Raw genomic sequence first — 13362 nt, 5'->3', positions numbered from 1 at the left:
CATCTCCTTGCAGTTCCCATATTGAGCCCTCAGTCTCAGAAAGGCCCACAAATCACCCAGAACTCTGCTCCCAGGCACAAAAATTACACTTCATGCAATCACTCCAAAAATCTGGCTCAAAATCCAGTTTCACATAATCTCTCAAAGATCAGCAAATGTAGGCAATTTTAGACTAGGGATGGGAATTTGACCACAAAGACTTCCCACGGAAGCTTGTCTGCTCTGTACTAGAAATTAAAAGAGATTTAAGAATCTGACCAAGATAAATTAATAATAATATGTATGAACTTCCTGTAATTGTGGCAATGAACAGTCCAAGAACCACTTTTGGCTGTCTTCTCAAGACCTAGATCTAAGCAATAAGAAATTACAGACAGGTTTTCCTGGTAGATTCCTGGCTTGCAGAGCTTGTCATGTCAGAGGGAAGCTGAGTTCTTCACGCTTGCACACATTCAATCCAGCTGCTAAGTCTGTGGGAACTGGAAATGGCAACTCCATTTGCTTTCTCCTCTGTTTCCTTCTTGCTTAATCACTCTGAACTCTATTTTGAATGTTATCTGGCTAGACAGTGACTTGCTAGGCTCTTCATGGTTTGTGTTTGGGTAAGCATGAGATTCATGCCCAGTGCTATGTCCGTGCCCCAAATAATTCACCTGCAGGAAATAAATTGCCCCAGTGGTACCTCTTCGTAGGATATGACAAGTGGAGAAAAGCCTGCGCATTGGATCTGCTGCCTTTTGATTCCCACTGCTGAGAGGGGAACAGGGAGAGGAGAAAGAATCCAAACCAACAGGAGATTTCAGTCAGAGTAGCCTAGATTAGACTGTGAAGTTAAGGAGTGTTACAGCTTGGAAACAGATCCTGAAATGCAATATATGCCACTTTCTTAGATAAACTGTTACATGGATTTAGAATAATTCTGCCAAAAAGGCCATCTATTAAAAGCTACAAATCTGGGATTAAATTGGGAAATTTGTCTAGCATTGGCATTAAGTTGGCAACAGAATTGTTTTTATATAGTGCATGAGAATCAACATTCGAGTAGAGCTCCTCTAGCCTTTCTGTTTGTGGGAATTTCCATGAGTTACTATGCTAACATCAGACTATTTTGATTCTACAAGCTTCTACTAACTGCTAGTATGTATATTCACTAACATCTGAATCCTGCTAAAGATAAATTTACACTACAACAGATGCAGGATTTTAGAACTTGTATTCATACACAAAGGTGCTTAGAATCCAATGGGAATTACTACACTCTATGCAAGTCCCCTTCTTTGCCAAAATCGTTCACAGGTAGCAGAAAGGCCCAGGAGTTAAATTACTTGACAAGATCTAGGAGACCATGATCCAGCTCTCTGCTCTGTCTGAGATTTTTGTGTCACTTTAACAGGTCCATCAGCTTCTTTAGGCCTCAATTTCCCACAGGTAAAATGCAGGTACTAGCCTTGCCCTGAAGGGTGCTGTGCTCTCAGATTGTCAAAAATGATGGTGATGGGGCCAAACAGATCCATCACAGAAACAAAATTATGTGAACCTGTACCTTTAGCAGGAGTGGCATTGAGAGATGTTGTTTGTTGTGCATGACAAAGTACAGCCACCCACCAGCAGCCTACAACAATATTGCCAAAGCAGAGCAAAGGTAAGCAGAAGGAAAGCTGCATTTCGCTTCTCTATCTGCCACAGAGTTCCACTAGAACAGTACAAAACCACTTCAGATACATATTCAGCACATTTCCTGGCTTTGCTTTGGCCAGTTTTAAGTCTTTTACCCTTCAAGCTACACAGTGACAGTGTTAATAAAAGCACCACTGCCTACTCCCCTTTTGTACACCATGCACACTAAATAATGTGCATTTGATGTAGAAGAAATAGGCAGGTTTCCAAAGCTGCAATCTACTCAGCCTATATAGATAAATATATACAATTATAGATGCATTATACTTTGTACAGAGCATTGCACCACTGAACAGGAGCTTGAATTTTTAGCTGGTAGATATAATAATTTAAAATATCTGATTACTGTATTGAAAAAGTGTGTGAATTATTCCCCATAAAAGTTTCATGTTCTAGGAAAGCCACCAAAAAAGGAGCTGCAATGCTACATTTTTGACTCCAAATCAGGGCTTGAACCTTTGTACTCTTTCCCTCATTCTCCTCAGGATACTGAACTGCAGCCTAGTTTTAACATTGTACCCCGTGGTTATGTGGGCTTGTTCTTTGTGTGACACTTTACGAAATACTTGTCTGAACCACAACAACAAACTTTGCCCTACACCACTTTTGTAATCACATTCAGAAATAGGCTTATGGCTTCTGTGATAAAAGCAATCCTTCAGAAAGCCATATTAATAGAAAGGAGTTCTATTCCTTTCTGTTCTTGCTAATCCTAAAAGAAAACCTACCAAACAAGCAAAAACCTCCAAGATTATACTCTGCATCCAGAAGTGTATTCTCACTTATTTCAAAGATTTCTGTTCTTTACAGGAAGTTTGGTGTAGCATGTTCGGTCTCTGAATGCTGGTGTTCAAATTTTCACAACAAAGTTGACTTGGTCTTGTTGCTTTGGTTGTAAATTTATACAAGCATATATATGCACACAGAACAGGTTTAGAAAAGCAAAAGTATGAGGGCAACACACAGGAAACAGGGGCTGTAGGAAACCTGGCTTCGATGTTTTCTAATTTAAAATGTATTTTTGAATATAACTCCTTCAAATGAGCAAACTCCTGCAGTCAGCCTGCACAGTTCCCTACCAGAGACTTGCATTTGTACAAGGACACTTGGGGCTTCCATGGCCAGGGAAGCAGCTGCCAGGAATGACAACCCGGTGCTGATAGTGCAGCAAAATGCTTCTGTTTTCACAAAGTGCTATTTTATACTTCTTTCTGTGTATGCAAATACATCCAGGGTTGTTGGGAAAGATTAATCAGGGAAACCTTATAAATATGATTGCTTAGCAAAAGATTCTGAAAATATGAAACCTGTAATCAAAATAGAAATGGAAGCTTATTCTGAGTTGTAGGATACCGAGTCTTAGTTACTATATAACCTAAAGACAATAGCCTAGCCAGCTGAAGGAGAATCCCTTTTGATTGAACAATACCTTTCTGCTGGCTAAGGGATCCAAAGGTCAATGTAGCAAAACAAAAAAGTCTAAAGAGAAGTTTTTAGAGTTTAAAATATAACACATGGTAATGTAGTAGTTCTTATAGGCTGTATGTAGATTCTATAGGATTTTGTGTCTTGTATTGGTTGGTCACTGTAAATTAGAATATTCATCACAAAAGGAGATATAATGTATCATAACCAGGACCTCGCTCTCTTCGCTCTCTCTCTCTCCCCTCTTCTTGGCCCATACCCTCTTTGCTCTCTCTCATTCTCTCTCTGGGACTTCCCTTCAGCCGAGGCTGGTGGCTGAAGGGAAGGCCCTTTCTACCCACGACCCTTGCAATAAAACCACATATTCTAGAATATCTCAGGTTTGCAGAGTACCTTGTCCCTGTAAGTTACAGATGCATCTACACAGGGTCACATGCAAAGAAACCTGTCTATAAGTAACCTCAAAGGGTCCCCTGAAAGGCGTTCTTCCTCTATTGTATTTTCTTCTGCAAGCAGACATTTGAAAAGGAAGGAGTACCCACATTTCTTAATGAAGGTGTTTGTAGGAAGTTAATATCCTCAGCACACAAGCCAGGAAAAAATGGTATGTTGTATTCACAGAAAACCTTTTTGGATCTAAATCTGGCGCAAGGTTAGTTTGGCCACATACAACTTGAAAATGATTGCTCTGAATTTTATGTATGTTAGTTAGTTAGATCACTTAAAACAGATCTGTACTTTTGGAGTAGAGGAAAAAAAAATATGTTAATTGTCTCTATCAGCATTTCACCAGGCCATTATGGCTACAGCAACTCTACACTATTAATTTCTCCTAACATACCATGACTTCTTTTGGACAGCAATGAAAAAAAAATCCATATGAAAAACTGCTGACTAAACTCAGCTGTCTATAAACAATACTTGACTGTGCCATCAGCTTGCAATATTTCAAAATTTAACTTTGTTCTGCAGCATATTGTTTTGCAGTCAACACCTTCCACATGAACGAGATGCCTTGAAAGCATAATGGCAATGCCTTTCTAGCCCCATCACTTCCCTCTGCTACAGCAGCCACTCCCTGATTCTTACATGATTCTGCCTTCCTAAAAAGACAGGCTTATTCTCAGTACCAAGGGTAAAACACTGATTGCTTAATTTTCCCTTGGAACATTAGAACCAGTTCTTGCCACCCACATGGGAAAATGATCGGGCTGGTTGATGAGAAATCAGAGAAACTCCAGTTTTACACTGACTTTAATGAGATGAGAATTTGATCTACAAAGCAATTTGCTGAGACCTAGTGCATGAGAGAAGCAAAGCTGAAGGAGGTGAAAACCTATGAGGCTTTTTGGTGCTCCCCAGCCATGGCCAGCCCCATGAGGAGGTGGCTGGTACCGTGGCGTGCCTGGCTCCCAGCCTCTGGCACCTCTCACCAGGACAGAACAGCCAGCTCAGAGCTCTGCTTGGCACAGCTGGCCTGGCAGGAAACTCAGAGGGCAGAGTGGGGGAAGGTGTTAGAGGTAAGGAAGAGATCTTGGAGGGGGACTCAGCAACCCCAGCTCCCTGAGAACGCTCCCAGAACCTTGCAGCTCTCCATGCTGCTCTGAAGCTGCATGGAATGAACAGCCCTGCAGAATCAGAGAACAAGGGACCAGTGCAAGGATGAGCAACTTCACTCACCAAATTCCTTCCCTACCTACTCCAAGCTGGCTGCCTTTTCCTACCATAGCTAACCTTCAAGCAATCTCCCCAACACAGACATTTTAGATGAAAGCACACAACATCTATCACTACAGTTCCAAAATCAGATATTACCGGGGTGCTTATTCCACCACAGCGATTTCCAACTTTTTCTACTTTGTTGCTGCCACATTTTCCTCCTCTCACTCCCATGTCTTACAAACCCCTGTCTCCTCAAAACTCTGCTGTAATGTCTAAACTTTTGGCCACTTCTGTCTCCTTGGTCTCCTGAAGAAAGCAGAAGTATTTGTCAGCTAAATTTTTTTCTGCCTCTCCATCTTTTCTCCCTGCTGTCTGGAAACTGTCGGTCAAGAGCATAATCAGCAGTAAGATGGAATGGCTAAACAATCAGGGATGCAATTGCCAGTGTTTTGGGATATCTGCTGGTTCTTTAATTAACTTGCTATAAAATTCCAGGCAAGGTCCAAATTGCATAGATCTAAGGATTGGCTACACCCTTATTTACTACTTGTTGGTTTCTAAAATTACATTTTCAATAGAAGCAGGAATGCAAACTCTGGGCTTAAAACCTGTGGAAATCCAGATCTGAGCAAACTGATTTGTCTTCTACAGGTAATACAAGATTCCTCCCTACAAAGGGAGTTTGTAATGACTTTAGCAAGGAGCTCTTGCAGGTGTGTGAGTCAGTGCAGCAGGCAATGTGCAACGTGAGAAGTCCCCCCAGGCATAGCTGTAGTGCTCCACCATGCCCAGGACAAACATTGGTTTGGAGGTACAAACTGAAGCTGGCTCTTGGTCTGAGGCTTCACAAGCCACAGCAAGAGACATTTGGTCAAATGCCTCCTGGTCTAGACAGGAGATTTCCTCGTGCCAAACAGCTAAGTGATGAGACGTTTCTAATTGAATTCAGGGCATCAGGAGAAAGTTCATAATCGCATCCAACTATCTGGAAATGTTCATTTATGTAGGAATATGCTGGGTTTATTGCATAATCTGTTTAATCTATTAAGAATTTCAATGTAACATCTTTTGCATTCTCAGTTACACCAGCTAGAAATCTGCCCAAGTTGAACCTGAAGTAAATTACTCTGAAAATATTTCCCTTTCTTCCTAATTTTCTCTTTAAGTACATATAGTTTTCCTTATATAATTATGAACTAAAACATACAGCATTCATTTCTGTAATTAGCAGGTGACTGATACTTGGACACAAAATCCTCAAAAATTTGGAATGTTTTAATAATTTCTTTTGATCAACAGTGTGCAAAATTTTTTTTGACAGGGACTTAGAGAAATTACATGTTTGATTTATTTTGCTGCCTGTGAAAAAACTCAGTGTCATTACACTGTACAGACTCACAATGTATCTGTGCCTGCAAACCAAATTCAGACTGTTTCATGATGTCCTGGTTAACTTGGGCTTTTTTAATTTTTGCTTGTTGTAGAATGAGTCTAAAAGTGCCAATGGCTACAAATGCCCCAGGACATGACTGGTTTTGCTCAGACCTGTGCCTCTCTCACCCTGCAGGAATACAGAATTTCAAGCTTTGAGCAGAGGCTGATGAATGAAATTGAATTTCGCCTTGAGCGGACACCAGTGGATGAATCAGATGATGAAGTCCAGCACGAGGAAATCCCTACAGGCAAATACATAGCCCCCATCTTTGATAAGAGACTCAAGCATTTTCGGGTCATGGAAGGATCCCCCATTACATTCACCTGCAGAATAGTTGGAATACCTGTTCCCAAGGTACGTCCTCACTGTAACTGCTAAAGGAACAAAACCCAGCTCCCCACTGGTGTCTGTACATCCCTCCAAAGCATAGGGCTCTGAGGAGAGATGAATCCCAAATGAATCATTCCCCCCACCCTTCTAAAATAACAGTATCTGCTCATGCGCATGCTTCAGGCCTTGAGGTCAAACACCTGACTCCGGGAGACACAGAACTGCACAACCCCCAGAACTTCTCAGAAAGATGAGAACTGATCTAACAGTGACATGCCTAGAGCCAAGAAAGAGAATCTGACAGGCCCAGCTATGATATGCAGCTTCCTGAGTTCAACCTGGAACCATTCTGTTTCACATTATAACTGATCTGCAAATTTTGTAGTATTCTAAAATTTTATTAGCTATCACTCAATTTATGTTATTTTTCTAGTCACTGTTAAGTCATAGGGGTGGGTCTGATCACTACAGGTCTACTGGTTCAAGGATGGCAAGCAGATTTCAAAGAAAAACACACATTTCAAAATGAACAGAGAAGAAGACGGAACATGTTCTTTACATATTGAAGCTGCTACTAATGATGATGATGGCAACTATACAATTATGGCTGCAAACCCACAAGTAAGGTGTTTTATTTTCTTTTACAAAAATGCTTGTTTCATCTTTTCCTAATACACATTAGTAGGAACACAAATTGGGCCACATACTTTGACCTGAAGTGGTAACTATCACAAATCAGGTGCTTCAGAGCATAGGAGAGGAAACTATGTAAAGATGACTGATGAAACTACTCCCTGATTACACAGACAGTCAAAAGCAAGATGGAAATTTTTTCATGTCAGTAACTCCTGCCCTGTCTCCTTCCCACTCTCAGCTGTTGATGTGCACCTTTTGAGATGTGCTGACAACACAGACATGATGTTTCAGGCAGAAAGAACAGAGCAGGAACAAACAAATGGTTACATCAAATTTGGAACTGTTACCAAACAAGTATATTCTTCATCCTGGATGCAAAGATGTGGATCTGCAAATAGCCTCACTCCCTTACACCATTCTCCTTGACCCATGTGCTAGCTTAGCCATTTATTTAGAAGTAGATTCATCAGGCAACTTTTTCCAGTTTAAATGTTCCTTAAAAAAAAAAAATTTCTTTTTCTTTTCAGTTTCTACATGGCTGCATTTTAAAGCAGGCCAATACAAAGGTACTAGCAGACAGTACCTGTGGCATGAATAAATTAGCAGGGAACAGGCACTAAATACATTGCCACAGGCTGAAGAGTTAGGGAAACCCCTGCCTCAACTGCAGGCTAACAGCATTTGCTTTGGGGAAATGGTGTTCTCACTATAGTTCAGCTCCTTTATAAAAATTAATCCTAATTCACTTTAAGTGTTCAATATCTACACTTTAAAATTAAGTAAGCCATTAACCAACTATTAATTCTGTTTCTATTGTGAATTGCAGGGGAGGATCAGTTGTTCAGGACACCTGATGGTTCAGAGTGTCCCTTTTCGGGGACGAATATCAACAACTCAGCCTCACAGGTGAAAAAAAAAAGTCCTGCAGACCTTCTTTATGCTTTGTACTGAAGGCATCCAAAATAACCAGTGCATTCATTGAACTTCAGTTCCCAATCATAAAATGGAAATAACAGCAGCAGTTCCCTCCCAACAGGTCACTTCTATGTTTTTGAAGGTCATCCTCAAATACAGGGAAGTTTAAGTACGACTTCAATTACTTGTTTTAGTGAAGCTAAAGGCAAGGGATGGATTAGCAAAATGAAATTCAGCCAAAAAAAAGCAAAAATAAGAAAAGGCCAGTTTGGGAATCTAAGGATATACTACATGATATAGTTAATTTGATAATCTTTCTAAATGGAAAATATGCAAAAATTAAATTACAATCAGTCCATTCTTTCTACACTTTTATGCAACTCAAGCTCTCTCTCCATCCTTTTCCTCAATTTCTTCCCTTTTTTCAAGCATTAGGAAAAGCAATTTGACTTCCAAACACACACATGGGATTTTTGTGTTGCAGAACACGACCCCGGGTGCCAGAAGGAGACAAAGAGGCAGTTCAAGAACGCTTTTTCAGGCCCTACTTCCTACAGGCTCCAGGTGACATGGTGGCACATGAAGGGCGACTCTGTAGGTTGGATTGTAAGGTATTAATTGGTTCCTCTGTTCACTCTCACTTTCCCTGCCTCTGTAGATGCAGTGCTATGTGTTTTCATGTTCTTTATTGCATGCACGAACATTTTCCATTCAAATTTTAATGCTTCATTTTAAAAACTATTTCTTAATGCCATTGTCTCTGAGCGGATTCCAGGGATTTCTTTTGAACAAACATTCTATGGGATGGAGAACACAGAAAACAGAACCCAGGAACAGAAGGCTCACTTACAAGGTTGTTCAAATTACTAGATATGGTCACTGTGTCCTTCACCAGTATGAACTCCAGAAGTTCTGCTCCATTATCAGATTCTTGAACATAATCCAGAATAGCACAAAACCAGAGAAAGAGAGGATTCAGCATGTTGCTTTGTGTTCAAACAAATGTTCCCATTGTATTGGACTGAATTACTGAAGATTAATATTCCCTGAAAAGAGGGAACTGAGCCCAGCTCATTTTATGCTTCCCCAGCATACAGAGAGGCAGAAACATCCCCATTTACTGATTGAAATCCTGGCATGGAAGAGTTGTCAGAGGTTAGAGTACACAGCATGAACATCCTGTTATTGAACACCTTTAAGGGAATCATCTGCTCCAACATATTCTGGTAGCCCCTCTATGTCCCTGCAGTGCAGCAAAGGTGGCAGTGCTGACATTGACCTCTGCTCTGAAGAGGGTAGAAGCTCTGAGACACAAGCTAATGCCCTGAAGATAAGCAAGACTCATTACTATTTAATTTACGATGTAAACTTTATGAGGAGCATGCCAAAGAATTTGCTTATTCCTAGCTCTGCTATCCTGGCAGAGCTTGTGAAGCCTTAAAGCATGTCTGGCATTGCACAGACCTGGGAGAGAGCAGCCCTCACTCAGGCAAGTTTCACTTCCCTCTTTCTCTGCTTTGTAAAATGTTGTTTGGAAAGCAATATTTTAGACATGAGTAACTACTGCTTCCTATTGAAAAGGGTTTAAATACTACAATGCAGTCTAATCTTTAAAAAAATACTTAATTTGTAGTGTTCTAAAGCATGCAAGTTGTACAGCTATGAAGTATTATATCATTCTTCATCAAATTTTACAAAATACAAATTTGTATAGAACTTTTTCATCTCTGTTAAATTCTCTAGTATTTTAGAGCAAGGAATGTGATCTATATTCAGCACCAAAAAAAGGAAAACTAGGAGATTATTAAGTCTTTTGTGACTCTCATATTCTAATTTCATATTTCAGTCTAAGTTTCCTCCTTTCTGACTAAGAAAAACATAGATATTTGAAGTATTTTTTAATCCTTTTGCTTGTTTGTTTTCTCCCTTTTGGAAGTAGTCAGCAGAGAAACAAAAACTGAGAAGTAATTACAAAAAAAAATTCTTTCTGGTCTAGATTTTGACATGATTCAGCTGGCATTTGTAGAAAAGCCTAGCTCTGAATTTCCTAACCTCTCTCTGTCAGTTGGACACTTGTCTTGAGCAGTTTCCCTGTCTCTCAGGTGAGTGGGTTACCAACTCCAGACCTGACGTGGCTCCTGAATGGCAAACCTGTGCTCCCGGACGGCAGACACAAGATGCTGGTCAGAGAGACTGGAGTGCACTCTCTGCTCATCGATCCTCTCTCTCAAAGTGATGCTGGAACTTATACTTGCCTTGCCACTAACAAAACAGGACAAAATTCATTCAGTCTGGAGCTCACTGTTGTAGGTAAGAAGCACTGAAAAATAATCTCAATGATGAAGTTATCTGTATGCATTTCTTCAGACTTACCTTACAGGTTTCCCTATAGACAAGTATAGATAAATAGTTAATGCACAGAGAGTAGGAGAATCCAACAGCTGTAGATATGTAATTTTTATATATGTATTTCCCTCCTCAGCTGATGGAGGGAAATGCACCTGGTTCTCAGATGAGTGCACTCCTGTTACTAAGAGAGTGACATAAGAGTTCTGTCTCATTATCACCCTTCCTCTCTTGTCTAGGTAAAATGACATTCTTAACCTTCTCCCCAGAAAATGCTTAGGGTTTGAATTCATAATGTATATGTTGAAGTATCCCAGATTTCAGTCCAAATTTTATTGGTTTAAAAATGTTTTTAAATAGAAAAGTTTAATTTGAAGACTGTCCTTTAATAAAGCCTTAAAAGATGTGAGATATTGAAATTTATAGATCTGGCATTAATTTCCTGCAATGGTAGTGTGTTCAGACCATTCAGGCATGCATATATTCTTTTACGAACTCCAGTTCTGCCTATTATTTACTTTATGTTCCCTTACAGAGGCTATGTCATGACATTTCACTTCCCTTCCAATATCCCACTAAAACTTCACAATCTATTTTGGTACCACAAGAATAATTTTTTTGTGTTCTTCCATACTATTCAAAGAGAAAAAAAGAATAAGGTATCTGTTGTTGAATAATTCTTTTTCCAGCAAAGGAAGTCAAAAGAGCCCCCATGTTTCTGGAGAAGCTTCAGAACTGTGGTGTTCCAGAAGGTTACCCCGTCAGGTTGGAGTGCAGAGTTGTGGGAATGCCACCTCCCGTATTTTACTGGAAGAAAGATAATGAGACCATCCCATCAAACAGAGAGAGGATGAGGTACTGTACCATAACACCCGTGCCTGAGGTTTCTTGTGGCTGGGCCAACTGCTTCCATGAAAACCTCTGTGATAAGTACAGATGGTGGTGCTTTATAACAACTTCTTTCAGCCACACAAAGCTGCATAAATCTTGTCTCCCTGTGGGGGAAACAACGGCTGTTTCCTTGGTTCAAAACAAAGGCACAAGGCCCCACTGCCTCAGAGAGTGGGGACAGAGCCTGCAGGCCACAGGCCTGACAGAGAGTATGAAACTCCTTATCAAACATTCTCTGATATGGCTTTTTAATGCATTTCAGCGCCTTATTCTCTCTAAGCTATTTTTTCCCAGTTGAGTTCCAACCAGATATGAATTCAAATTCAGAACAGTTTCAGTGCCCCAGAGCATGGGGTAATAGAGAGTTTATCATGTCAGATATAGAAACTTAACAAAGTTGGTCACAAACAAAGGCAAAGACTTTGATCCATGCTTACAAAACACAACAACGTTCAAGTTCAGCTCTTGCAGTCAAATGCATCACTATTTTTCAATTTTTGAAATGACTGGTTGTAATTAATGATCAATTAAGTGTTTTCTTTTTAAAAAGATTTTAAAGATTTAGCATATATCTGATTTTTAGTATTTTATTCCACTTGGTTCCAACTAACAACTTGATGCAGTCACTGGATCTTTGAGATCAGCTTCAAGAAGTATCACCCTTTCACACACACACCTGCAGGCTATCAGTACAGAAAGCTGCTCTGCAGCAGCATCACTTGGATATGATGGACACCAATCACAAGGGAAAGCATTCTCAGAAAACTCTTTCAGTGGTCACCCTGTCCTCACCCAGAGACTGTGGTCCCTCTCCAGAAACCCCACCTAACCTTGATCTTCTACAGCCTGTAGTGTGTATGGTTTGGGCCCAGTCCTGTTTAATATCTTTACAGATAATCTGGAGGAGGGGATTGAATTTGCCATTAGCAAATTCATAGATTACTCCATATAGATGTTCCCATTTAATAGGGATTGTGTTACACACATGCACGCACTGTAGTTACTGGAAAATGAGCACCTGTCCTAAAATGCCACATTTCCAGTTGTTCCACAAAAAGGTAGAAAACAAATTTTTGCTTCAGGTCAGCAAAGCAATGGCCAAGGGAAACCTCCCACACCCCACAGTGTCAGGAGCAAGCAGAAGGGTTGTGGCAGCTCTGCTATTTTGGTCAGTTGAGACCAGAAACCCCAAAGGCTTCCAGTGGCTCTGCACAGACCCATGGGCAGCATGGTCCCCGTTTGTCCCTCTCTTTGCCTCATTGTTGCCTTCCTGCCTGAAGCCAAGAGGGGCTTTTGTATCACAACAACGACACACACCAGTTCCTATTCTACTGCACCCGATAGCATAAGGCAAATGGTGTAGTGCAGGGAGCAAAGGGTGAATGTGCCCTTTTTTATTAGAGCTGTTGGAAGCACAAAATGTCCTCTTGTCCTGCAAGTCTGTGCTTTCATTCCAGCTAATATGGTAACAAAATCTCAAATTTCAGAACATCTGGAACTTCAAGTGTTCTGAAGTGCTCATCTCGCACCTCTTCCTTTATAATCAGAGAAATACTTGGGTTGATAAAAAGGACCAGCCTCAGCCTAGAGAGCAGAGGAGTCTCATTTCTGTTATATCCTACTGAAAAGTTTTTTCTGAAAATTGCAGCCACAAAGCCTTAGATCACTGGAGAGCAAAGGAAGTGGAGGGAACATCAAAGCAGTTTTCTTTCAGAGTGTTGGCTAAACCAATCTTTCTCATTTTCCCACTTGGTCATTTTCTCATGGAAAAGGGTGGCCCAATGTAGGAGCATCCCGCGATGGCAGAGAGAGAGAGATCTCTGGAGACCAGGGAGGCTCTTGGAACACGTGGTTTATTGCACTGGTCATGGGTTAAAGAGCTTTGCCTTCAGCCACCAGCCTCAGCTGAATTGCTGCCCCCAAAGAGAGCTGGTTCCTTGTTACAATGCATTCTATCTCTTTCTGTGTTTAATATTCTAATTTACAGTTACCAACCAGCTCGAGATACAAATCTTACAGAATTTACATACAGCCTATGAGAACTG

At 40.6% G+C, this 13362-nt stretch overlaps 1 protein-coding gene across 2 annotated transcripts in view; it reads left to right on the top strand.

Moving 5' to 3' along the window:
* MYPN (myopalladin) overlaps window positions 1–13362 on the top strand; it is a 74551-nt gene that overhangs the window by 52460 nt on the left and 8729 nt on the right. For both annotated transcript variants that reach the window (XM_083866553.1, XM_083866552.1), the window contains exons 13-18: window positions 6332–6553; window positions 7001–7150; window positions 7992–8071; window positions 8565–8691; window positions 10183–10390; window positions 11116–11281. In XM_083866553.1, coding sequence (XP_083722679.1) covers window positions 6332–6553; window positions 7001–7150; window positions 7992–8071; window positions 8565–8691; window positions 10183–10390; window positions 11116–11281 — 953 coding nt within the window. The remainder of the gene's footprint in view (window positions 1–6331; window positions 6554–7000; window positions 7151–7991; window positions 8072–8564; window positions 8692–10182; window positions 10391–11115; window positions 11282–13362) is intronic.

Source organism: Zosterops lateralis (assembly GCF_965231275.1).
Source record: "Zosterops lateralis genome assembly, chromosome: 8".
NCBI lineage: Eukaryota > Metazoa > Chordata > Aves > Passeriformes > Zosteropidae > Zosterops > Zosterops lateralis.
Note: the sequence above shows the minus strand (reverse complement) of the source record. Positions and strands in the feature narration are given on the sequence as shown.